This window comes from Chlamydomonas reinhardtii, chromosome 11 (assembly GCF_000002595.2).
Source record: "Chlamydomonas reinhardtii strain CC-503 cw92 mt+ chromosome 11, whole genome shotgun sequence".
Lineage (NCBI taxonomy): Eukaryota > Viridiplantae > Chlorophyta > Chlorophyceae > Chlamydomonadales > Chlamydomonadaceae > Chlamydomonas > Chlamydomonas reinhardtii.
Genome location: NC_057014.1, coordinates 2,371,335 through 2,397,485, shown reverse-complemented (window position 1 = coordinate 2,397,485; position 26,151 = coordinate 2,371,335). Strand labels below are relative to the sequence as shown.

Here is a 26,151-nt window from a genome sequence, read left to right as displayed (position 1 = left end):
CCTCACTCTGCTTTTCACCGATAAGGATTCGGGACCGTGAACACAGCGTAGTCCTCGGCAGTGAGATCTGGGCACCGCAGCCGCTTTCAAAACGAGCAAGAAAACGTGCGTCGATATTCAGTGCAACAGTCGCGCGGTTTAGGCTATACTTTAAATTGGGTGGCCAGAAATGCTGTCCCAGTATGCGGGCACGCTGGCCCTTGGCGGCCGGCTGGTTTGCCAAGGCGCCGCGGCGATGTCGACACAGCTGGCGCGGCGTTATGGCGGTGTTCCCGAGGGCTCGTTCCTGTCGGACAAGCAAAAACAGGTTTGTCCGCCACTGAATTGGGGTCTCGCGGTGGTCTCGGACCACGGTCGTTAGCACAGGCCTTGAGGATTCGACATATGGAATCGTTGTGGCAAAAAGCGCCGGCCCTGTCAACCACACTCGCGCATGGACAGTTGATCGAGCGGGAGGACAAGTTCGGGGCTCATAACTACGCGCCCATCCCCGTGGTCCTCGACCGCGGCGAGGGTGTGTTTCTGTGGGACGTGGACGGCAAGCGGTACTACGACTTCCTTTCTGCATACTCGGCCGTAAACCAGGGCCATTGCCATCCCAAGGTGACAGCGCAATGGAGCTTAGACTTGGGAAGCGCGGGCTGTGCTGGATGTGGAAGTGGGTTGCATAGAAGCCGCCGTGGGACGCAAAAACGTACATCTTGTACGGCAAGGACAGCTCGGGCGTATGGGGCCACATGCACGCCCGTTGCCTGTCGATCCGGGCCCAAACTACTTCTTGTGTATGGCGCCACCCTCACGGCGCATTTTCCCCGAGCAATGCTTCATGCTGTCCTGTCGCCCCCCGCCCCATAGATTGTGGAGGCCCTCACGTCCCAAGCCGGAAAGCTCAGTCTCACCTCCCGTGCCTTCTTCAACGGTGAGTGACAGCCAGGGCGTGGCCATCACTTTCATGGTGTTGCATTCCGCCCACCAGAAACCACGTCACAACAGAAATCGAGTCATGTGACCGTGGCTGGGTCGCAACAAGGCAGCGATCCTGACTGTCCTGAGCGCAGCGCGATGCTACCCAATCTGACGTAAAGTTTCTCCGTCACCCGCGCCGCATTCGCATGCTGCTCGTCCCCACCTTCCTGACGCGTGTTGTACCGCAGACGTACTGGGTGAGTACGAGGAGTACATTACTCGGCTGTTTGGGTACGACAAGGTGCTGCCGATGAACACCGGCGTGGAGGGCGGTGAGACCGCCATCAAGCTGGCCAGGTGGGGAGCCGGTGTGGGCGCAGTGTTTGGAAGGAAGGGGACAGTGTCGACACGGTGTGGGGTTGGTGTGTTCCGTTGCCAATAAAGGGTAGGTGATCGGACTAGAACTGAAATACTGGTTGGAAGAGCATGTGTGCGCGAGCAGCTTCTGTTTTGGTGCTGTCCACAGGCATATTAGCGACCTCGCATGCGCCTAACCTATTGCCAACATGCCTCCGTGAACCTGCGTGCCCCGCAGGCGCTGGGGCTATGATGTTAAAGGTGTGCCCGCAAACTGCGCGAAGGTGGGCGCTGTTGGGTGGTCGGGAAGCCGGATGCGTGGTGACAGCATGTGACATACAGGGGAACAGACAGGGGGCGGCCAGAGAGGGGGCGCACGCCGCATGGGCTGGGCAAGGGACGCGATCACTGACAAGGGACGCGAACACTGATCTGAAGCTGTGCATTTCTCTATCCCCTTGCTCAGGTCCTGTTTGCTCGCGGCAACTTCTGGGGCCGCACCATGTCCGCCATCTCCACCTCGTCAGACCCGTCCAGCTACGGCGGATTCGGTGAGGCGGGCGGGCGGCCTTGGGGGAGGTTGGGTCAGCGGGAGGCACATAACGCGCGGGCATCGATGGACTGGTAGCCTGTGCCGTGGCGGCAGTGGCGGTATTACCGCGAGCTGTTTTGTTCACTTGTAGTACCTCCCGTGTGCCTGTCATGCCGGCTGCGCCCCTGCACCAGGCCCATTCATGCCGGGCTTCGAGGTCATCCCCTACAACGACCTGGGCGCGCTGCAGGTAGGCCACTGCGTCTGCTGTGAGGCGCGCTCCTGCGTCACTGGCTCATGGCGCGCCCCTGCAGCGCTAACGAAAGGGGTGCTTCAGCAGGTCCCTCTTGAAACCAGTGCTCACGATGGGGAGCGCGCGGCCAGCTACCGGGCCAGGCGGTATTGCTCTCCCGCTTGCTACCGCCACTACTAGGTGCCGCTAGCACCAACCCACTAACCCACCACCCACCCTCTTCAGGCCAAACTGGAGAGCGACCCGCACATTGTGGCGTTCATGGTGGAGCCCATCCAGGTGAGCTGGTGGGGTGCAAGGGGAGGCAGAAGGTGGCGAGGGGTTGTCTTCACCATTCCCAATGATACGCGAGCGGGGCGGGGTGCTGCGGGTAAGGGACTACGGCACATGCATGAAGCAAAGGGTGCCTCAAACAGTGTTATGCTTATAACAATTTCTATCTTGTCGGCGCCCAGGGCGAGGCGGGTGTGGTGGTGCCGGACGAGGGCTATCTGTCCGCCGCACACCGGCTGCTGAAGAAGCACAACGCGCTGCTCATCGCGGACGAGGTGAAGGGCGGTGGGGCGGGGTGGGGGTTTGCTTTCATCATTCCCGATGAGGCACCAGAAACACGAGGACGAATCACAAGGGGCTTGGTGGTGACCTCAGAACGTTGTAAGCACGGCGCAGTGACAGGGCGATCCGCAACAAATCACAGGGCCAGATTGGTTGCCGAGGACGGGAGTCCCTGGCGGCCTCGGCTCCCCTCTTCATGACGCCCAGCACCCTCACCGCTGCCCACACACATGCAGGTCCAAACGGGTCTGTGCCGCACGGGCCGCATGCTGGCGTGTGACTGGGAGGGCGTCAAGCCCGATATCCTGGTGCTGGGCAAGGCGCTCAGGTGAATGGGAGGGCATGGGGGGTGCCTGGGTGGGTGTAACCAGGCAGGGAACTCAAGAGTCATCGGATTAGCAGCGCTGCATCGTTAGTAACCAAAGGCTGGAGCGTTGACTGTACCTCCCTTGTTCAGTTAATCAACGCCTGGAATGCCGCCCTGCACTGTAATCACATGCCCGGCTTGTGCTGACACGCGCAGTGGCGGCATGTACCCAGTGTCTGCGGCCCTGGCGCGGGACGAGATTATGCTGACCATAGGGCGCGGGCAGCACGGCTCCACCTACGGCGGCAACCCACTGGCAGCCAAGGTGGCCATGGCTGCGCTGCAGGTGTGTGTGTGTGTGTGGGGGGGGGGGTTAACGTTGAACCAATCCCGTAAGGAAACAGTCGCGCGGCAAGGAGAACTGCAGCTGCAAAAGCGAGTCGTTGTACATCACCATATGTAGTCGGGCGGGCTTGGGCAGTGTAGCGGCAGGTGGAAGGAGCAGTCCAGAGCAGCTCCGAAGTCATGTCAGCAGTGCGAGCCGCGCGCGGACCCCGTCGCCCATCTAGTTGCAAGGTTATACGAACATACTCACCTGGATGCGAACGAGGAGGCGCCAGGTAGAAGCGTCCAGCAGCCGGGCGCGACGGACATGTGGGGGATGGCAAGGCGGCGAGTATGAGTAGAAGTCGTGGAAGTAGCGAAGCAGGGCAGTACAAGGCTACGGGATCCCGCGCGCGGCTTGACCAAGGACCAGGAAGAAAGAGGAAGAAAAAGGAGGGAGGGCGGCAGTGTTAAGGGGCAGGGGTGCATGGGCCCGGCGCGAGATGGGGCGGCCGCGGCATGGGGGGGGGGGGGTTGTAAATACCAGCCCAAACTAAACCCAAACCAACGAAACTGGAGTGCAGGCAGAGGCGTTAGTTGCGAGCGATAATACTTATGGGTTGTGGGCCGAGGCGTCGCGGAGCAGCAGGGCGAGCGGCGCCGGCGATAAATGTCGCCGCCCAGGCTCGGTGACGCGCACAACAGCACGGGGAGACGAAGCGGCATGGGCAGGAGGTCGCGGCGGGATGGATGGGTGGGTGCCAGCAGGGCGGGGGGGGGGAGGGAGGGTAGCAGGGCGTACGGCGTAGGGGGTGATAGAACGAATTGCACGGGGTTAGCTCGCCGATGGACTTAAAAAGCAAACGAGAGAATGGATAGGGCCACGGGGCAATATGCGCTTTCTGCGCCCCACGACTCTGGTGCACAAAGCGCTAGAGGCCCGCAACGCAAACTGCTTGCGGCTTCGCCGCCTGTCGTTGCCGAGTTCTCGCCTGCGCCTTCTATACCCGTCTTTACTCAGCAACTCGTTTGTTTTGTATCCGCCACGCGCAACCCACAGGTGCTGCAGGACGAGAGGCTGGCTGAGAACAGCGACCGACTCGGCGGCATCCTGCGCGACCGCCTGGCCGCCATCCCCTCTAAGATGGTCAAGTCGGTGAGAGGAGGGACAGGACAGGAATCAATTGGCAGCTGCGGCACTGATGTGTCGCCTAATGGAAGCCCTGGAAGCATAGCAAGCCCACAACGCCGTCCCATCAAACCCCATCCCGTACCACCATTCGTAAGCACCGCACCGCCGCACCGTTTGCTGCCTGTAGGTCCGAGGCAAGGGCCTGCTGGACGCGCTGGTCATCGACGAATCTCACGGCGTGTCCGCCTACGACGTGTGCATGCGGCTGAGGGACAACGGACTGCTGGCCAAACCCACACAGGTGCGCCGGAGGGGAGCGCGAGCACCCAGCACTTAGGAGCGGATGCACAGCTGGGATGCGGGCTGGGGTCACGCCATGCTCTATGCTGCGAGGTCTCGCGTCGTAACCCCGGCCTGCATGCGCTACCTTGTGTCGTCACCGCAGAAGAACATCATTCGCTTCGCGCCGCCGCTGGTAATGACGGAGCCGCAGCTTAATGAGTGTGTGGACATCATCCAGCACACGATCACCTCTTTTGGCGTGTAGTCGCACACAGGTAGAGACGTAGGTGCTAGAGAACATTACATGGGTGCGCAAATGGGGTTGCGGTGCCATCAGGCCCAGCAAGCCGTGTGCCAGTGATGCGGTCGGCCATTGTTTGTTGGCCCTTCATAAGACAGCATGCAACTGGGTCACCGCCAGTGTGGCTCAAGAGTCCAAGACTGGGAGATGAGAGCTGATGAGTGCGTGTCATTGCACGAGGGGGAGCATCACTGCCATATACAGTCTGCATACCAATGCGAGGACATGGGAGAAAGGTAAGGCGGAAGGGTAACCCAGCTTTGCGCTGCGGTGTGTAAACGAGGTGTTGGGTCGGGTCGGGTCGGGTGCGGAGAAGCATTCATCGAGTGTGAGTCGGTGTCTGATGCAGTTGGTATACGTTATGGGCCATTGTGTCTCAGGGCATGCTGGCTGATGTAACTTGACTTAAGGATGGGGCAGGTGCATACCGTAGCGTTTCAATGCAACCGCAGTGTGTGGTTGGTGAGATGACGCGTGGGGACGGACCGCCACGCGCGCAGTCAAAGGGTCCCTAGCTGAGTCCGACTATTGTGCTGTTGCAACCACTGCATTAACATTGGGCTGAGCCCCCCGATTCAGGGGGGTTTGTATATACCAGCCCAAACGAAACCAAACCAAGCCAAATTAAACTAACGGAGCACAGTCAGAAAGCCCCCAAGGAACACACAACCATTCGCCGTGCGCACACGAATGACGAATCCGCCTTCTACAAAATATGATGATGTATTCGCTCTTCGGTGGCGCTACTCCTGTTCATGCACGTGGCGCTATTCCTGTTCCCTCAGGCGTCCCCAGGAACATCCCCTGGGCTCTTATCTTATGGCCCGGTTTGGGGTGGGTTTTGTCCGAATTCCTACGGTAAAGCCCCCATCTCTCACCGCCACGTGCCCAGACAAAAGGCAGCGGCAGTGCTTGTCTGAGCTAGACAGCACCCTGGAAACAAGGTACGGCCCACTGGGCCGGACCTCCCTGGCCGGACCCCATGCCCCTCGATGCCCCGGAATGTTTGCACGTCTTACCAGCTGTACAAAGCTGACACCCCTTGTCGCATGTATTCTTGGGCTGAGCGGCAGCGGCCCTGGGCCCGGATGTAGCAGCCCTAGGCCCAGCAGTGAGCAGTGGCGGCGTGCATGTGCGTAGCGGAGGGGGCGAGCAAGGCCACGTGGAGGAGGACAGCGCGGCGTCACCCAAGAAGCGGCGCCGGCGCGCAGGTTGAGGCAGGCCGGTGTCTGGACGTGTCGGGTTAGCGGTCTTTTGCTGGCAAGCATAGCACAGCACAGTATTTGGTAGGCGAGGATGTTGTGGCTGGAGGATTTCCTGCTGTTTGGTTGATTGCCTGCTGTGTTTGTGCTTGACAGCGGGACGTGGCTGGACGCATGGCGGGCCGTGCCTGTACAAACCGACCCCGCCTATGTCCGGAGATGAGGTAGACGCTTGCGGCCTCAGACTTGGAGGCGCGGCGTGGGCTCAGCAGCCCACTTTCCCCTTGCGAGGGAAACCACATATCTTGTCGCACGATTTTTGCCTAGACCCTTGCTTTCGCACATCGGCGGAGGTCTGCGGAAATACATGCGGAAATGGTGCGGTAACCTTGCCATAACTCATACTCCCATGGCACCCGGTTCGTGCCGGTTCAAATTTGTGCGTGACCCGCAAGCGCGATAATGTGACAGTCCGGCAGCACAACCAGCTGCGGACATGACCCGACCGATCGCGGCCTGACACTTGAACAGCTCGTTGACTGTGATGCATGGATGATACAGACGAAGCGCGGGGTGGGGGGACAAAGGGGATCGGCCGTGGTGGCGTGATGTGGGTCGGGGGTGTCAGAACGTGTGTGTATGGGGCAGCGGCGGACATGCGCCCCAGCCCGTCCCCGACCGATCGCGGCCTGACACTTGGAAAGCTCGTTGACTGTGATGCATGGATGATACAGACGAAGCGCGGGGTGGGGGGACAAAGGGGATCGGCCGTGGTGGCGTGATGTGGGTCGGGGGTGTCAGAACGTGTGTGTATGGGGCAGCGGCGGACATGCGCCCCAGCCCGTCCCCGACCGATCGCGGCCTGACACTTGGACAGCTCGTTGACTGTGATGCATGGATGATACAGACGAAGCGCGGGGTGGGGGGACAAAGGGGATCGGCCGGGGGAACGAATTCTTTGGTCGGGGGTAATGGGGCGTTGACTGGTCAACGGGACACTGCTGCCGTATCCGGACACCATAATCCCAAGACACCAAATCTTTACAGCTTAAAGAATACATATCCAATATGCTATCCCCAAAGTTTCAGGTCTTGGGATTATGGTGAGCATCATGCCGGGGGAGTTGGGGGGGCACCCCCCGTGTGTGCCATGGGATTATGGCCATAACTGCCCATAACCACCAAAGTTGCCCTTCTGTGGCTGCTTCTGGACCTGTCTGGCCAAAATCTGGCCACCACATCTGCCCGGAAGGCATTTAGGGTGGCAAAGACTGCTATAAGAGTTGAAAGGGGCGATAGCGCCGCTGGTTTGTGGCGGCATGTCCCGACATGCTGGCAATTTCCAGACGCAAGACACCGGTACGCATCTTCCAGCTGCTTAGATGCTCAGTAAGAGATAACACGAGCGTCCAAGCATGCCGCTGAAGCAGAATGAGAAAGAAATACCGTCGATGGACGGGTCAACAGGCGAAAACCATGCGAAAGGGTTTTAAGCCGGATGCGATGATATTTTCTCCAGCTTTGCGCTCGGAAATCCTTGGGAAATTCCGCACTGCATTGAGTTCCACATTCCGCCCCGGCCCCATCCCTGCAAGTTGACCAGCCTTGTAAATCCCTGCAACGCATTGGCAGGCCACATTGTGTGTCAGCGGTTGGAAACTGAAGCAATTGAAAGCCACTCGATTTTACCGAGCAACTTGCGTGCGGACTTGAATTTAGGCCCTTATTTGGACTTTGCGTGGGCTTCCAGCACACTTTGCGCTTTTTTGATACTTAACACAGATAGTTATACCTAGCATACTATATATAGTGTGGTGCGTTTCGGGGCTTGCAACATTCAACCATTCAACGCTTCCTGGAGGCCTGTAGACTGGGCACGCCACGGAGAAATGCGCCACCTGTGGGAGCGTGGGCGAGGCAGAGGAGCTCCGGTGGGGTAAGTGGCGCAGCCGTTACGCCACAGCCTTCCTGGACACCCGGCGCGGTTGTGTCCTGGCTGTTATTGTCTACCAGACAAATCCGCAACACACCTTCCTTCTGCAGATGTCAGGCATACCGGTTAGGACTCAGTCTGTGAGGTGGCTGCAGGTAAGAGCGGGGTGCAAGCGCGCAGCGCGGGAGCAGCAGGGGGGGGGCTGTCTAGGCCTAGTACTGCAACCGTGATGCCAGTCCCGCTTGTTGGCATGGCCTGAGCATGCGCTGTCGTGCCTTCAATCTTCACATGCAGGTCCTGCTGGGTGGCCTGCTGCTGCTCTACTTCCACCTCCACTTCTTTGCGAGCGCCACCCGCCGCTACAAGGACTGCTCGGTGGCATGGGTCAGCGTGGAGCAGGAGGCGCAGTCTAGGCAACAGCCACAGCAGGAGCAGGGGCAGGGGCAGAGGCAGCAGCAAGGGCAGGGGCAGCAGCAGGGCCAGCAGGGCCGCGAGCGCGGCCAGGTCCAGGGCGGGCGGAAGGAGCTCATAGAGCGACGGCGCGTGCATGCTGCCAGCGGCGGAGGCGGCAGCAGCACTTCGGGCGCTGGCGATGCCACTGCGGGGCGCAAGCTGGACATAGTCTTGGTGGGTGTAGTGGGCGTGATGGGTGTGGCTGGGACTGGTGGTACTCGTTGCGTTGGTGGGGAGGTGGTGTAACCTGGTTCGCAAGGTGGGATGCGACGTTGTAGAGCTGGGAATCGGCTGGGGGTCTCCTAGTCGGTTTTAAGCCGGATAGCCGCCTGGAGTAAGGTGAAGTGGCGTGGCTGTTACCGACCGTATTTTCATGCAGGTCTCCATGTCGTCAGGGACTCCGGCCACAAGTACAGACAGCCCTTTGGGCGAAGCGGGCGCAAAAGCTGACGCTAGCCTGCGCTTGCGGGAATCGCCGCTGCTGCAGCCAGGAAGAGACGCTTCCGTAATGAACGCGCGCGCGGCTCAGTTCTCTGGGTTGCTGGACATCACAGGGTGCGTGTGCTTGAGACTTGCCTGCCTGGTGCACTATGAGAGGGGTTGTGCTTGGGAAGGCGACATAAAGGCATGCATATGCGCGGCATTATGCCTAACTGTCCCATGGACTCGCACCGGGCCAGTCCTCATGCGCCAAACAAATGCTCACGTGCGCACACAGGCCCAACAAGCAGCAGTACGCGGCGCTGCACGGCTACCGCTACGTCGATGCCAGTGACCTGCTGGACCGTGAGTGCGGAGTAGAGGCTGATGGGGGGATGAGAGACGAGAGGAGGGGGGATGGCAGGAAGGAGGACCGGCAGGCTTGGAACGATTTGCACCCTAAACCTCCTCAAGCTTTCACGGCGGGTTTGTAATCCTGCTCACCCCAGGCTCGCGGCCTGCCTCTTGGAGCAAGATTTTAGCCGTGCTGTCGGTCCTGGACTCGTGTGACTGGGTGTTCTGGGTGGACGCTGACACACTCATCACCAACATGAGCACGCCCCTGGAGCGACTGCTGCCAGCGGGGCCGGCCTGGGCTGCGGCGGCATCAGCGGCAACAGTAGCGGGAGCGGACGCAGCCGACATGGCTGATGCGGTGGCAACAAGATACGGTCTGGGGCTTGGAGAACCGGACCTCATCCTGACGGCGGACTCCACAGGTGGGCAGGCAGGGTGCCCGGTTTTAGGGGTCGCACCTGTAACCCACTTCCACCGTTGCAACGCACATCGGCAGGGTCTATGAGACCGGCCACTATGCAGCTGTGCTCATGTACGTGTGTGCTGTAACTCCCCGTGAGCCGCCCGCACATCGTGTTTCCGACAGGCGTGAACGCGGGCGTGTGGCTGATACGCGGGCGCGGCTGCGCCTGGTGCCGCTCCTTCCTGGCCCGATGGTGGTCCATGGAGTCATTTATCCGGCATGACCCACACGACTCCAAGTCCGGTGACAACGATGCGCTCAAACACATGGTGGCCAACATGGACAGGTGTATTGGGCAGGAAATGCCCGCTCGGTGAAGGCACATTCCTTATGCCGCCATGCCCTTCATAGCCCCGTGGCATAACCCTCATACGGCTGCCGCACTCCACTAAATTCCGTGCTTGTTTGCACCTTTCACCGCCTCGATGGTCCGTCGCAGCTCTGAGCTGGGGGCACACGTGGGCATCGCGCCACAATGTGCGTTCAACTCATACTTGTGGCGGCCCTCGCTACGCAACTGGCTGCGGTACCTGTACAACCCGCGCCACATCCTCACAGGCAAGTACGACGGGTGCTGGAGACGGCCGGCCTCACGGCATGGGGATGCGGGTGTTGTCATGAACGGGCCCATTGCCATGCCGTTAACAGCTGGCTCGCCTCGCCACCAGCACCCCTTCCCCGTGGGCTGCGTCCCAGAATTGATTGCTACCGGTATCCCCTGTAAATGGTGACCCCCTGCCCAAACACACATACATACATACACACACAAACACACACACACACACACACACACACACAAACAAACAAACAAACAAACAAACAAACACACACACACACACACACACACACACACACACACACACACACACACACACACACACACACACCGCCCCAACTCTCCTACCAGGTCTGTGGCAGCCCGGCGACTTCCTGCTCCACCCGGCAGGGGTGCACCACAAGAAGGACGTGCTGCTGCGCTTCCTGCGGGATCAGCAGCAGCACACACGGCTTGCCCTTTCGGGCGCATTCACGACTGTGATGCAGGCCGCGGCCGGTAGCGTCAGCAGGGGCAGCTTTGATGCTGGCGGAGGCATCAACAGCAATAGTGCGGTTGGAGGCAGCGGTGGCAATCGGAATGTGCTGAGGTTCTAAGGATAGGGTGGAGAGGCTGCAATATGAGGGAAAGGGCGCGGAGACAAAGCTGATGACTCATGGTGGTGCATGCCGTATGATACTGGCATCAGATTTGGTACCGCCCACGTGATGCAGATAGCCCTATGGTGGATGTGCGCTGCCATTGCCTGTTCTCTGAGAGCTGTTCTACTGTGAGCCTAACCTGAACTCCAAAAGTACCGTGTCCTTTAATGTTCATCAAAGGCTAGGTGTGGCGGTCGCCATCTTCGGGATCGGCTACAGCGCCCTCCACGGGTGTGACATGCCTCCACGGTGTTAGGGCCATCCGTGGCTCTCGCCAACGCGGCGTCCCCACACGCCGAAGCAATGTGTTGAGTTTGCGCCTAGAACAGACGGCCACTCAGGACGGTGTGAGAGGGCTAGCGCCAAAACGTTCCCAGTGCCTACCAAACGCGGTGCTCTCCTGCAAACCCCCAACCAGATACCGGCCTGTACCGGCCGGTCTGAACATGCATCACTGCGCTCTCCTCCTTGTGGCCTTGCCTGCTCCCCACCTTGCATGCCGCTTACCAGAATACAACATGCAGCCCGCCGCCTGCAGTAGCTGCTGCGGTTGAGTCCAGCAGCACCACCACAACTCTGCCGCAATGCAGCACGCTGTGCAGTAACGGTACCCATCTGCTGCCTAGCTATTTCTCAGCTGCAGATAACACGCGACCCAGCACCCATGCGAAACATTCAAACTACAGCGCAATGGGTTTCTAGGCTCAACTGACACGGTCCATGCAAGTGTCTCTCGCCCATCCTACCCACGGAAGATACATCTACGCCGGTCAAGGCCGCGGAACCTTCCTACTCAGCCACATCACAATCCCTTCGCACAAGCTGACGAGCGCATACATAACCATACAAACAAACACATGCACTCACGACAGATAAACCATTGTTTGAGGCAGGTTTCGGTTATGCTACTATTCAAGATCCCGCTACGGGTTGAGTACACCACCACAAATGCATCCGCGGCGAGCATGCATGACTCAATGAATAACAACCCTCTAGTTTCAGATGCCGCACCACCATGCGGCGCACAGTCAAGAACAACATTATATGATATGCGCCAGCATGCTACGGTTGCAATACGGATCCCAATCCCTGATGGAGGAATTCTTCAGAGGCCGTGTCAACGGTGTTATGCTTTGTTTGTGCCGACGCCAATTCACACATTACACACAGGCTCTTCCCGTCATGCAAACTGACCATTTATTGCCCTCGCCCGCCTTGACGGCGCTTCAGCTGCACTCTTCACATGGCACCCGCCACAGCAGGCGAAAAGCCGCCTGCCGCGCCGAGCCCAAACGCAGTATCCGTGACCGCGTTATTGCTGTTGGTGCTGGCCGGCTCGGGTCGGGGTGAGGCGGTGGGAGAGCCCACCTTGACTAGGCGGTCCAACTCCTGTGCGGTACGACACATGGGATTGTGGCAAGCCGTGCGGCAAAGTATGCGGCGCTCCTGGCTAGATCCAGACATTGGATGCATGTGCGTAAGGGTGTACACCAAGACCTGCGATCATGCATGTGTGACTATGGTTCCACCTGTCTTGCCTTGCGTCCTCGTCTGTCTAGTTCCTCAATGGGTATGGTGAAAACATTCCCCCAGCCCCGCCGCGACACACACACACACACACACACACACACACACACACACACACACACACACACACACACACACACACACACACACACACACACACACACACACGCACACCTGCGAGTCTCGCAGCATGGCGTTCACGATGTTCTCCAGCTTGTTGACCAGCTTCTCCAGCGCCAGGATGCTGAACGGCTCCTGCAAGTTGGTTAGGAGATTGCATAGTAAATATAACAATAAGAGTTGCGAGACTCCCCGCGGCTACGTCTACAGGTGTAACAAGACACTGGTATCATCTGCCGTTACACCCATCCAAAAAAAAGCGCTTCGAGCCCACCTCGATGTACACGCCGATCTCCTCAATGCCCAACAGCACGAACGCCACCAACGCCGCAATCGGCACCTGCGCGTCCGCGTGGACGTGGGCACCGGCATCACTATGCACAACAAGACCATGTGTGCTAGTCATGTTGCCGATAGGCGCGAGAGCATGGCGGGCCGCACCCGCACCAAGTCACAAGCTGGTCGTCTCATCTGGACCCCCTCCTGACGAGCACGCATGCCCCGGCACAGTTCAGCCTTCCTTCACACACCCTTCCCGCTTGAGCCCTTACACGCACCATGGCGGGGCCGCAGTAGGTCCACAGGCAGAAAGGCAGGCACGCCAGCCACGCCATGAGGAAGCGCGCGGTGTGCCGCGTGTAGCTGAGCGGGATGGGTGTGTTGAGGATGCGCTCGCAGGCCGACACGGCGTCCGTCAGCCGCGACACGTTCTCGTCCATGCGGATGACCAGCTCCTGGTGTGACGTTGTGTTGCGCGCATGAGGTGGAGTTCCAGGTACCGGTATGACCAGTTAGGATAAGGCGAGAAGTTGGGCATGCTTGCATGGCGTGCGGTGCGGTGTTGCCATGGGGTGGGGTCACATAAGTGTTTCTGCACAAGCTGGTGGGCGCGTGTACACACTGGGTTGAGGGTGCTCCCCGACTCCTGCTCACCTGCGGCAGGCCCGCCGTCCGGATGATGAGCGTGATCATCTGCAAGGCGGATATGGGGTCATGATGATAGCGTGACTGATGAATTCAGAGGTGTTGCTGGCAGTTACTGCGAGCTTTGTGTACCGTACGTATACTACACACATAGCCCCGCACGCTCAAGGGACCAGCGCTGGATTGCCCAGCAACGACAACTCAAGTCACTCGACGCAACGCCGGGATGCTTCCAACCTGCAGGCAGAAGCTGGGTGCGTGCACGGCGCTGACCACTGCCTGCACCTCCGCGGGCTTGAGCACCTCCCGCAGCTCGTCCTGTGCGATGGTGGGGTCCTTGCCGTTATCGCGACAGCAGGTGTAGCAAGTGACGTGAAGGCATGCGCCCAAGCCCAACGAAGGGAGTAACGGGTGCTCAGGCCACGGGCGGCCAATGCATCAACAACCAACCACCCAGCAGGGACTGTGTCGACAAGCCGGTGCCCCTGCCCTCTGTATATTGTACAACGATGGCTAAACCCTGCCCCCAATACCTTCACTCGCAAATGCCGCGCCTGGGAGTACCCTAACTAACCTGACGCCTTTACCAGCGCGCACGAACATGCACACAAGCACGGCCACACCTCAGTCATGGGCCGCGCCCTGCCTCGCCTTTCCCCCACTCCCCGACTGGAGCTGCAGGGCCCCCTCAGCCTCACCTCCATGTCGTGCTCCTCCCGCAAATGCACCATGGTGGACCGCCCCAGTGCCACCAGCCACCGGCCCACCCGCACCCGGCTCTCATAGTCGTCGGGGCGGAACCAGGCGAACGCCTGCAGCAGACAATGTAAGCCGCCATCAGCTCGCATGATGGATAAAGGCATGTTCGCTGCATGGCAATGCAACAGGACACCAGTAGCGACCAGCGCGTTTAGCTCGCAAGCACCTTGGCCAGATCCCAGACACACCTGCCTCGCGATGTCCCTGCTGACGGTGGTGATGGAGCCAAAGCTGCGCCGACCCTCATCCCAGCGGCTGTAGCTGGCATTGGTGCGGAACACCTGTCCACGTTTCGGCATTGTTCCTGGGATCAGGCTTATAGACGCCACCACGTCCTTGATGCGACACCATCACATCCCCATCGGCAATTCTCGTGCAACAATATCAACACCCGTGCCTGCATGTCTTCCCCACAACTTCGAGTCCTGCATTTAACCCACCAGCAGCAGGGATAGCGCGATTGACGTGAGCTGCACCGGCTCGATGGCGATCTGCGGCATGGCCGGTACCCACGGCGGCAGCATGGCCGCGCCGTGCGCAACATTGAGTGTGGCCACCACTGCATGAGGGAGGTGGGCACCAAGGGCAGCGTTGGACGCAAGGCTCAGCGGCAAGCAAGATACTGGCAGCTACCGGCCCCACCTCCTCATTCCGACACTCCCAGTTCCGCCATGACTCCAGCCACCAGGCGCACTCCCACCTGCGTGCCCTCACCTGCTGTGAACAACGTCACCCATGCCACCGGCGCCCAGATGCCGCGAACAATACCCGACCTGCAAGAAGTGCAGAAACGTGGATACGGTAGTCAGGCATGTAAATGAGTCCGGGTGAACCAGACTGGCTGTGCCGCCCATATCGTCACTCCTCAAACCCCGGCTTTACCAGTTACTCTTGGGTCCGCACTTACTCCGTCAAGGTCTTCAAGTGGTATAGGTACCGGTTACTGCTGCGATGCCGCTTCCAGTCATCAAAGGTGAAGGTCTACGGGGACGGGCCACAATGGCAAATGAGCAAGCAGGAGCACCCCACCCCTTGTCCGGTATCAGCAGCGGCAAGTCCCCTTAGCTAAGAAGAGTGAGAAGGAACAACCCTTCGTGTCCAGGTGCCGGCATTCGCAAATACATTCGCTGCGGTTGCCGTAGGTATCCATGCATGCATGCCTGAATCGGGACGCGTCACATCCCAGTTGCCAGCCAAGCACCTCCAGGCTACCTTCGGCACCCCAGCCCACCACGTTCTCACCATACGACGTGCGTGGCGGGAACCCTCCTTGTAGTGGTCAAACGGCACCGTGCCACGCCCCTCCACCTCGTACAGCTGCCGCTGGTCCCGGGCAGCGCTACGTATGGTCGTGGTGGGGCTGTCAAGGCCGATGGTTCTAGGACCCGAGCCCATAGGCCCGAAGTACCGGATATGACCACTGTTTCCCAGCAGACCGCATCGCTGGACATGTAGCAGCACAGATGGGCTTGAAACAGCGCTCGGCTGCCGCCTAGAGCTGCATCCCGGCATGAACTGCGAACCTAGGGAGCAGTCCAGCGTTAAGCGCATGGCATTCATGCATTCAAGATATTGCAAATATGGAGAAGGCAATCTTTTCTCAGATGGTCGTCATACTCTGTGGAAGGCTACAGGGATGGCTAGTATGTCCGTTGTGGTGCAAGCTTATTTCTGGGGTCAAAAGACAATAATTGCCGAACAAAATGGGTGAAATAATGTAGCGTAAAGGGCGCGTCACAGAACTCCGATCGCCAGCTGAGCCGATCTGTCAGCAGCGAAGCGCGAACACGGCCCCTGGAGAAGTTATGTTTGAAACTAGACCTAAAGCTTGAAAGTGCCCGAGGTCAGTGTTTCGGCACGATGAGGCCAATCCCGCGACGCCCATCATGCCCAGGGATGCGTGCGATTCCCGAATCCCCGTAGTGGCGCCAACGCACGTTTCCGTACACGAGCTAAAGTACGACACCTGGACCGCAACTTCCTGTACCAATGCTTGGCAGTCATGGGCGTTGGCAACGGCTTCCTGGCTGGGTCAAGTTGCTGCTTACGGGCACGCGCTCTGCTAATGGCTATCTGTTGGCCTTCGTCCTCATCATGGCGGGCGTACGGCAGGGGTGCCCGCTGGCGCCTCCCCTGTACCTGGCGCCGGCCCAGCCCCTCTTCGCCTACCTCAACTGCGCGGGCTTTGGTGTTTCCTCGTGTGTTTCCTGGCAGGCGGGTTAGAATCATCCAAAACAGACCCCATGCTTCAAATGATGAGCAAAACGAGAAAATCACCCATCCGCTTTCGAAATGGAGAATGGGTTTCTGGGTGCAGTTATGACCCCTCAAAGTTGCGGTCGGCCAGTCAGTCGGGGTCCCACGAAGTTTTGCACAGGTTCGTGCCAAGTTTTGTTCCTAGCGCTTCTGTCCTGCAGCACGCGGCGCAATGGGTGCAGCTCAACGATGCGTGCGTAGGTATACCCCAGACTCAGCACACGTGCATAGCTTGGGGCAGTTTGGGGAGCGGCACGTCAGCATGTCGGGAGATGCCTGGGGAACTGGTCAGGGACAGGCCGGTGCCGGCCGGGTTTTGCATGGATGAACGTGTCAGCATATTTCGTACCTATCAAGTAACAATGGAATAAGCCGTTGCATAGCAGGCCCGCCTATCAGGATACTTTTCGGCATACGGGTGGACATGCCTATATGGCCGGGTGATTCCGTCGGGTGGGGTCACGGCAGGGGTCGAGGTGTGGATCTGACATGGGTGGCACACCCAGCCTATGCCTTAACCACGCTCCAGCCCCTCCCACGCACGCCAAGGTCATCGCCCCGCCCTGCCCTCTTGCATATGGCCTTGGCTATATGTCAGAGGGATGGGGGTGCAATATGGCCGGGTGATTTCGATGAATGGCGGTTGTGTCCCCATTCCCCAAGTCCTGAAGCCTCAGCGTCTCCTCGATTTGTGGTCTCTCAGCCCACTCGCATAGTGGAAGCTCTTGGACCGGTCACCTGGTGGCCCGCCCAGTGGTCTACACATGCTCCACACCATCAAGCCCACGCGTTGCATGCGTGCACTTGCCCCATCACGCGTGGCAGGGGCTGGGGTGTGGTCCGGGCTGGGGAGGGAACCTGGCTACAGTGTCCGTGGCCACGCTGTTCACTCCTGCAGTGGAGGCTGCTGGCGCTCTTTTACCCCGTCTTTAAACCAGGCTACACAAAGCACCCGTCTCTCTCAGCCGGCGCTGTCCCCTCCCCCCCCCCATGGTTACACATGTGCACCATCAGGCCCCAGCTGTCGGGCGACGGACGGGTGCGTCGGTGTGCCGGGGGAGGAGGTCGCGCCGGCCGTGCCGGCCCCCTGCCCGAAGCGGCCAAGCTAGCGAGCTGCTCATTCGCTCTCGCAGTTATCATATTAAGCTCTAGCATGAGCAAAACGCGTCAGTAATTTCGCTTGGCGAGTGCGCCGGGCGAGCGATTGCCGTTGCGGTCCCCGCGCCTCAGCGAACCCCAAAGTTACACAAGCGTATCCACTGATACCCTTTTAGCGACTGAACATACAGAGCACGTCGGAAGCACGCGCACAAGGCAGCTGTCTTGAGCGCTGTCTGACCTTTTTGCATTCTTTTGACAAAACGATTGTAACCAGGAAAGACTTCGCGGATTGATAGACATGAAGCGAATGACCATGTTTGACAGGGCGTTCTTCTTCAGAGAGCACAAATGGAGTGCTCGCGCAGCAGCGAGAATGAAGATTTCGGGTGCGGCTGAGCGGCGGGCCACGGACATAGCGCAGAATGAGCGTCCACTCTATGCGTGGGGGCACCTTCCACTCTGGGGGTGGGTCAAGTGGGCCACCGGAAGTGTGGCCACGAAGCGGGACGATGACCTCCTTATGGCTGTTTTCAGAACAAACTTCCGGTCGGGGGGTCGGGATGGGGGCGAAAACAACTTGTTAAAACAATTCATCAAGTTGCTCTCGCGTGCGCGCCCAATCCCCCTGACATCCCCGATGCACAGGAAACAACTTGGGGTTACACACAGGGCTTTTCGGGACGGAGAACGATGGCAACATGGCTCCCTGCTCGTGTCTGCATTGCGAATAGGTCAGGCAACTTGCACATATGAAAATGTGAAACAACAGTGCACAAGGGTGGGTGTGGCAGGTGGGTTGTGTGGTGATGGCTGGGCGGTGTGGACCCCACCCGCCTTGTCCAGGCGTACGTGCAGGGGCACTGAAGGCACTGTTAGGGCTGGCAACATGGCTCCCTGCTCGTGTCTGCATTGCAAATAGGTCAGGCAACATGCACATATGAAAATGTGAAACAACAGTGCACAAGGGTGGGTGTGGCAGGTGGGGTGTGTGGTGATGGCTGGGCGGTGTGGCCCCCACCCGCCTTGTCCAGGCGTGCAGGGGCACTGAAGGCACTGTGAGGGCTGGCAACATGGCTCCCTGCTCGTGTCTGCATTGCAAATAGGTCAGGCAACATGCACATATGAAAATGTGAAACAACAGTGCACAAGGGTGGGTGTGGCAGGTGGGGTGTATGGTGATGGCTGGGCGGTGTGGACCCCACCCGCCTTGTCCAGGCGTGCAGGGGCACTGAAGGCACTGTGAGGGCTGGCAACATGGCTCCCTGCTCGTGTCTGCATTGCAAATAGGTCAGGCGACATGCACATATGAAAATGTGAAACAACAGTGCACAAGGGTGGGTGTGGCAGGTGGGGTGTGTGGTGATGGCTGGGCGGTGTGGACCCCACCCGCCTTGTCCAGGCGTGCAGGGGCACTGAAGGCACTGTGAGGGCTGGCAACATGGCTCCCTGCTCGTGTCTGCATTGCAAATAGGTCAGGCGACATGCACATATGAAAATGTGAAACAACAGTGCACAAGGGTGGGTGTGGCAGGTGGGGTGTGTGGTGATGGCTGGGCGGTGTGGACCCCACCCGCCTTGTCCAGGCGTGCAGGGGCACTGAAGGCACTGTGAGGGCTGGCAACATGGCTCCCTGCTCGTGTCTGCATTGCAAATAGGTCAGGCGACATGCACATATGAAAATGTGAAACAACAGTGAACAAGGGTGGGTGTGGCAGGTGGGGTGTGTGGTGATGGCTGGGCGGTGTGGACCCCACCCGCCTTGTCCAGGCGTGCAGGGGCACTGAAGGCACTGTGAGGGCTGGCAACATGGCTCCCTGCTTGTGTCTGCATTGAAAATAGGTCAGGCAACATGCACATATGAAAATGTGAAACAACAGTGCACAAGGGTGGGTGTGGCAGGTGGGGTGTATGGTGATGGCTGGGCGGTGTGGACCCCACCCGCCTTGTCCAGGCGTGCAGGGGCACTGAAGGCACTGCGAGGGCTGGCAACATGGCTCCCTGCTCGTGTCTGCATTGCAAATAGGTCAGGCGACATGCACATATGAAAATGTGAAACAACAGTGCACAAGGGTGGGTGTGGCAGGTGGGGTGTGTGGTGATGGCTGGGCGGTGTGGACCCCACCCGCCTTATCCAGGCGTGCAGGGGCACTGAAGGCACTGTGAGGGCTGGCAACATGGCTCCCTGCTCGTGTCTGCATTGCAAATAGGTCAGGCAACATGCACATATGAAAATGTGAAACAACAGTGCACAAGGGTGGGTGTGGCAGGTGGGGTGTGTGGTGCCCTATGGCAGCCTTTTCCTCAGTTGCGGTTCAGTTGCGGCTCAGTTGTGGTTCAGTTATGCGCCACAGGCTCAGTTGGGGTTCAGTCGAGGTCGGGTCAGTTGCATCGAAGTATGCGCACAACTGAGTTGCCTCAGTCAGGTGGTTCAGTTGTGTAGCACTATTGCCCCATAACTCAGTTGTAATTGAGAGGGGCTCAGTTGGCTCATCTGTTGCGATGGGCAACTGAGGGATGAACTGAGAGACCTCTGTTAGCTTTTTCCCCAGCTCAGTTACCTGTCAATACTTAAATTTGCACACCTTCTTTTAAAATGCTGCATGGAAATGAACGACGGAACTCCCGCAAGTTCCGCCCTATTTATTCGCGCCCTGTTCCGCTTTGCACACCGCAATACAGAGTTGACACCCGCCTCACCCTGTCACCAGCTGGCCAGCAATCAGCAGCCGTCGCTCGCAAGCGCAAGCAAGGGTAAGATGCCCCGCCGCTGGACTTGCGCACTTACAAGGGCTGGCGGTTGAATGTTAGCATAGTTAGCACAGGGCTAGCGATACATATTGGCTGGTCGGGCAGGCTCCCTGCGGCGCCCATCCAGCGCGAGCCATGCCTGAGCTGCCGGGGCTGCCCGCACGCCTCAAGCCTCCCCACCATTCATTTAGCCCCCCCCCCCCCCACCGGAACCCACACCTATCTCATTCCACAGGAGTGTCATCTACTCTCTCCAGAACGAAACAGGAGCCAAGCGCCCGAGGTGAGAATGTAGTTGTACTCCCGCGCGCACGCGGGCACGCACGAACCCCGGCAAGTGCGTGCGTGTCCACGCCACGTGTACACGCTGTTCCGAATTGACCTATGCTCGAACATAGGGTGTGCCCGGGGGGTCGTATATATGGATGACTAAAGGAGTAAGGGCAAGCGCTGCCGGGGGAGTCGGAGGCTGCCAAGGGAGTGACTAGGATCAAGGATGTCGCTTCCAGACATGGACTCCCTTACTCCATTTCTTACGCCCAGTCTTACGCCCCGCGTGTCTTCCTCCTTCACCCCGCCTCCTCAGTTTAAAATGTACAAGTCGCACCAGTTCACGTTGGGCAACAACATGCGGTGGCTCGCGCATAGTGGCACCGCCCTTGGCCAGAAGTGCGGCCGTCAGTTCATCCACCCCAACAACACGTTCGCTGGCACACGTCTGGTGCTGGATACCATTCTCGACCAGGATGCTCGCAACTCGAAGGTGTATGCGATGGTCCGTGTGCCCGTGGACGCATCCGCAGGCCAGTGGGAAAAGGCCGCGAAGGTTGTGGTTGGCGACGTAATGTGTGATCAGGTGGATTACCGTGAGCTGTTCTTTGCCCTGTCGTACGAGGGCACCAATACCAAGTTGAGCAAGGGCGGGCACCTCAGCGTTAAGGAGGTGAAGGCCGCTGGTTCGGTGATCTATAACCCCGCCACCAAGCAGTGGGGGCTAATGCGCAACGTTGCCCCGGGCGAGGTGGAGGTGTGGCTGTCGCCCACTGACCGTGAGGGCGCGTGGCCTGACAACAGCATTGTGGAGGGGATTGTCGTTGTGGACGTGCGGTCGTTCGCATTCATGCCCGTGTTCTGCAACGCACTAGAAAATGCTGAGTACACGGCCTGCATGTACGAGGACATCGGGGTGTCCATGTGAGATGGCGCGCGCGGTTGCAGTAGTGATGCTAGGCATGGGGCAGCAGACCTGGGGGCCCCCCTTTGTGCTAGGCAAGCACGATGCCACTACTGAATGGTGTATGGGAGGCAGTGCCTGCTGTGAGATGCTGTGGCAAGGACGGCCAAGACAAGTCGAATGGACCGCTCAAGTCTGAGTTGCTTGTTCACCTGCTGTCCTCAGAGACGCAAGATGTAAACAACTATGAACGCCTTGGGATGGAGCCATCATGAGCATCACATACAGCATCGATACTAATGTTCTCAAACAGTTCAGGGTGATAAGTGGGCTGATTGGTGTAGGCTGCTAAGTGGGGCGGTCTGCAAACGAGAAGTGACTCACACGCGTGCCGGCGTTACGCTGCGCCTCAGTTACATATGGACACCCACCTCAGTTACCCTTCAGTTGAGGATCTTCATTGCGCGCTGAATACAATGCTGATGGGTTATCATGTTTGGTACCACTGTTACACCTCGCGTGACCTGCGTTTGATACGACTGTCCAACTGACTCTATTACGCTACCTCTTGCGTAGTGCGAGCGCGCGCGAAACGATTGTTCTCAAACGACAAACAGTATGCCGCTCGTGAATACATAAATTATCATTCAGGCGTTTGGTCCCGTGTCCTGAGAGATCGCAAGGGAGCGCGCCTTACCCGGCCAGCAGGTGCCTCACGCGTGATCTGCTACCTCCTCGCACTGCCCTACCCAGCCTAACCATGCACCAGCACTTGTTCATCCATGCCTACAGATGCTTGGTCGGAAGGAAAACATTCTGTTAGCGCACACGGTACGCTGTGCCGCACGGCGTGGAGCAGGACTCAGGCACACGACTAGACGGGTGCTTGCAGAGGAGTGCCCCGCAACTCACGGCCAGCGCCTCGCAGCGTTTCATGACCTCTGTGACTCCATGCTTCCGCAACTGGGCGAGATGTTGGGACGCGGTTCTTATGCATACGATGGCAGCGCAGGCGGTGTTGAAGTCGAGAGTTTCAGTGCGGCGCACAAGGTGGTATGGGGGTTTGTGGTGCCCGCGTCAAAGCGGCTGAAGGTGGGCTTGAGCCCGCGCATGGTAGAGCTCATGAGCGACAGCCTTAGAACGCCAATATGTGAGCGTCCGGATAGCTATGACTATGTCTGGGGCTTGTTGATTCCCGCACGCCAGCCCCGGATCAAAGAAAAGAAAAGAAAGAAAGAAAGAAAGAAAGAAAGAAAGAAAGAAAGGTCACACTGGGCCTAAGCTCCTAGCGTGAGATTATCGGAGAATCGCTTGCAAGTGCAACCCCAGCACTGCCAAGCCAATTCTACGGTCTGCACCACTGCATCCTAGACTGTCCAACTGACTCTATTACGCTACCTCTTGCGTAGTGCGAGCGCGCGCGAAACGATTGTTCTCAAACGACAAACAGTATGCCGCTCGTGAATACATAAATTATCATTCAGGCGTTTGGTCCCGTGTCCTGAGAGATCGCAAGGGAGCGCGCCTTACCCGGCCAGCAGGTGCCTCACGCGTGATCTGCTACCTCCTCGCACTGCCCTACCCAGCCTAACCATGCACCAGCACTTGTTCATCCATGCCTACAGATGCTTGGTCGGAAGGAAAACATTCTGTTAGCGCACACGGTACGCTGTGCCGCACGGCGTGGAGCAGGACTCAGGCACACGACTAGACGGGTGCTTGCAGAGGAGTGCCCCGCAACTCACGGCCAGCGCCTCGCAGCGTTTCATGACCTCTGTGACTCCATGCTTCCGCAACTGGGCGAGATGTTGGGACGCGGTTCTTATGCATACGATGGCAGCGCAGGCGGTGTTGAAGTCGAGAGTTTCAGTGCGGCGCACAAGGTGGTATGGGGGTTTGTGGTGCCCGCGTCAAAGCGGCTGAAGGTGGGCTTGAGCCCGCGCATGGTAGAGCTCATGAGCGACAGCCTTAGAACGCCAATATGTGAGCGTCCGGATAGCTATGACTATGTCTGGGGCTTGTTGATTCCCGCACGCCAGCCCCGGATCAAAGAAAAGAAAAGAAAGAAAGAAAGAAAGAAAGAAAGAAAGAAAGAAAGAAAGAAAGGTTACACTGGGCCTAAGCTCCTAGCGTGAGATTATCGGAGAATCGCTTGCAAGTGCAACCCCAGCACTGCCAAGCCAATTCTACGGTCTGCACCACTGCATCCTAGCCACCATCATCCTAGCACATCCGAGCCACCTTATCCTAGCCAATCCGAGCCCCCTATCCTAGCCATCACCCTATGTCGCTAGGGAACGCCGCACTAAAGCTGCGGAGCACTGCCAGTTAATTGCAACATGCCAGAGCCATGGCGCTCCTGCTTCGACCTTGGATCTTGGACCTTGGACCGCACCTTGGACGCCTCTAATTCGGACTTCTGCACCACGACCTTTTTCATTCGTGGGATCACCAATCGGTTTCGCACCAATCTTTCGCCTTTTGCATAATTGGGCTTTCATCCGGATTTGTACCCGGGTCCCTTCTGCCATAAGGACGATTCAAATCGCTAAACTAGGGGGCACTGAAGGCACTGTGAGGGCTGGCAACATGGCTCCCTGCTCGTGTCTGCATTGCAAATAGGTCAGGCAACATGCACATATGAAAATGTGAAACAACAGTGCACAAGGGTGGGTGTGGCAGGTGGGGTGTGTGGTGATGGCTGGGCGGTGTGGACCCCACCCGCCTTGTCCAGGCGTGCAGGAACACTGAAGGCACAGCGAGGGCTGGCAACATGGCTCCCTGCTCGTGTCTGCATTGCAAATAGGTCAGGCGACATGCACATATGAAAATGTGAAACAACAGTGCACAAGGGTGGGTGTGGCAGGTGGGGTGTGTGGTGATGGCTGGGCGGTGTGGACCCCACCCGCCTTGTCCAGGCGTGCAGGAACACTGAAGGCACAGCGAGGGCTGGCAACATGGCTCCCTGCTCGTGTCTGCATTGCAAATAGGTCAGGCAACATGCACATATGAAAATGTGAAACAACAGTGCACAAGGGTGGGTGTGGCAGGTGGGGTGTGTGGTGATGGCTGGGTGGCAGGGCCCCACCCGCCTTGTCCAGGCGTGCAGGGGCACTGAAGGCACTGTGAGGGCTGGCAACATGGCTCCCTGCTCGTGTCTGCATTGCAAATAGGTCAGGCGACATGCACATATGAAAATGTGAAACAACAGTGCACAAGGGTGGGTGTGGCAGGTGGGGTGTGTGGTGATGGCTGGGCGGTGTGGACCCCACCCGCCTTGTCCAGGCGTGCAGGGGCACTGAAGGCACTGTGAGGGCTGGCAACATGGCTCCCTGCTCGTGTCTGCATTGCAAATAGGTCAGGCGACATGCACATATGAAAATGTGAAACAACAGTGCACAAGGGTGGGTGTGGCAGGTGGGGTGTGTGGTGATGGCTGGGCGGTGTGGACCCCACCCGCCTTGTCCAGGCGTGCAGGGGCACTGAAGGCACTGTGAGGGCTGGCAACATGGCTCCCTGCTCGTGTCTGCATTGCAAATAGGTCAGGCAACATGCACATATGAAAATGTGAAACAACAGTGCACAAGGGTGGGTGTGGCAGGTGGGGTGTGTGGTGATGGCTGGGCGGTGTGGACCCCACCCGCCTTGTCCAGGCGTGCAGGGGCACTGAAGGCACTGTGAGGGCTGGCAACATGGCTCCCTGCTCGTGTCTGCATTGCAAATAGGTCAGGCAACATGCACATATGAAAATGTGAAACAACAGTGCACAAGGGTGGGTGTGGCAGGTGGGGTGTGTGGTGATGGCTGGGCGGTGTGGGCCCCACCCGCCTTGTCCAGGCGTGCAGGGGCACTGAAGGCACTGTGAGGGCTGGCAACATGGCTCCCTGCTCGTGTCTGCATTGCAAATAGGTCATGCCCGGAAATATCTTTTTTCCGTTTCCAAGTATACTTATCGTTCTAAATACTCCCTGTTGCCTCTCCACACTACGAGAGCGCCGACGAGCTCAACATTTGAGCGGGACGTGCCGAACGCGGGGATCTTCCCCAAAATGGCCAAAATGCTGGTTCTTATCACCTATGTGATGCTAATCTTGGGAGTACTCGTCCGGACGAGCCACTGGCCGGAGGAGGTCCGACCCTTCCATACCCCTGAAGTGCTACAAGCTCTCGCAGGCCTCTTGGCCCGATCTTGGACGCCGTCTCTGACATCAGGGGGTCCAGAGGAAGTGGCGACCACGGCTATGCACCGGATGCCACCCCAAAAATACGCGCCATTTTGCACCCCCGCGACCCTCGTCGCGACGAATCCCGCAATATGCTTTGCAGGCTCTAAGCTCTCCAGTGGAAGCTATGGATCTCAGCAGATGAACGTGAGAAGCGCAGCGCCTACGCCGACGCAACAATCGCAGCAACCCCTCCCTGGAACTCGCAAACAGCGGCTTTGCAACGAGACCAATACTACTTTACCTGTCAGCCTCCAACCCCCAGCGCCTGACGTGCAGAACTTAGACTTGTCACGGGACCGTCGCAGACCAGCGACCACCTCGCCTAGGCCCAGACATCACCAT

At 58.6% G+C, this 26,151-nt stretch overlaps 4 protein-coding genes across 4 annotated transcripts; 3 read left to right on the top strand and 1 right to left on the bottom strand.

The window, feature by feature from the left end:
* Positions 1-33: 33 nt before the first annotated feature.
* CHLRE_11g474800v5 (uncharacterized protein) lies at positions 34-5,589 on the top strand. The gene is made up of 14 exons (XM_001701970.2): positions 34-307; positions 442-603; positions 856-919; positions 1,155-1,263; positions 1,502-1,547; positions 1,730-1,814; positions 1,990-2,045; positions 2,274-2,327; positions 2,504-2,596; positions 2,840-2,931; positions 3,127-3,256; positions 4,295-4,390; positions 4,554-4,667; positions 4,812-5,589. Exons 1-14 carry the CDS (start codon positions 170-172, stop codon positions 4,911-4,913), a joined length of 1,341 nt encoding a protein of 446 aa, XP_001702022.1. The 5' UTR covers positions 34-169; the 3' UTR covers positions 4,914-5,589.
* A 2,204-nt stretch (positions 5,590-7,793) lies between these two features.
* CHLRE_11g474750v5 (uncharacterized protein) lies at positions 7,794-11,155 on the top strand. The gene is made up of 9 exons (XM_043067607.1): positions 7,794-8,087; positions 8,195-8,239; positions 8,379-8,711; positions 8,917-9,092; positions 9,256-9,323; positions 9,467-9,736; positions 9,901-10,063; positions 10,217-10,335; positions 10,685-11,155. Exons 2-9 carry the CDS (start codon positions 8,195-8,197, stop codon positions 10,927-10,929), a joined length of 1,419 nt encoding a protein of 472 aa, XP_042919612.1. The 5' UTR covers positions 7,794-8,087; the 3' UTR covers positions 10,930-11,155.
* Positions 11,156-11,171: 16 nt separating this feature from the next.
* CHLRE_11g474700v5 (uncharacterized protein) lies at positions 11,172-16,123 on the bottom strand. The gene is made up of 12 exons (XM_043067606.1): positions 15,547-16,123; positions 15,212-15,285; positions 15,019-15,077; positions 14,745-14,863; positions 14,493-14,585; positions 14,244-14,357; positions 13,783-13,863; positions 13,555-13,593; positions 13,179-13,355; positions 12,896-12,961; positions 12,676-12,756; positions 11,172-12,363 (listed from the first exon to the last, which is right to left on the bottom strand). Exons 1-12 carry the CDS (start codon positions 15,697-15,699, stop codon positions 12,214-12,216), a joined length of 1,206 nt encoding a protein of 401 aa, XP_042919611.1. The 5' UTR covers positions 15,700-16,123; the 3' UTR covers positions 11,172-12,213.
* Positions 16,124-20,223: 4,100 nt separating this feature from the next.
* Positions 20,224-21,835, top strand: CHLRE_11g474650v5 (uncharacterized protein). Its single transcript, XM_043067605.1, has 3 exons — positions 20,224-20,412; positions 20,645-20,692; positions 20,953-21,835. The coding sequence occupies exons 1-3, from the start codon at positions 20,255-20,257 to the stop codon at positions 21,605-21,607; spliced, it is 861 nt and encodes a 286-aa protein (XP_042919610.1). The 5' UTR covers positions 20,224-20,254; the 3' UTR covers positions 21,608-21,835.
* The last annotated feature ends 4,316 nt before the right edge of the window (positions 21,836-26,151 follow it).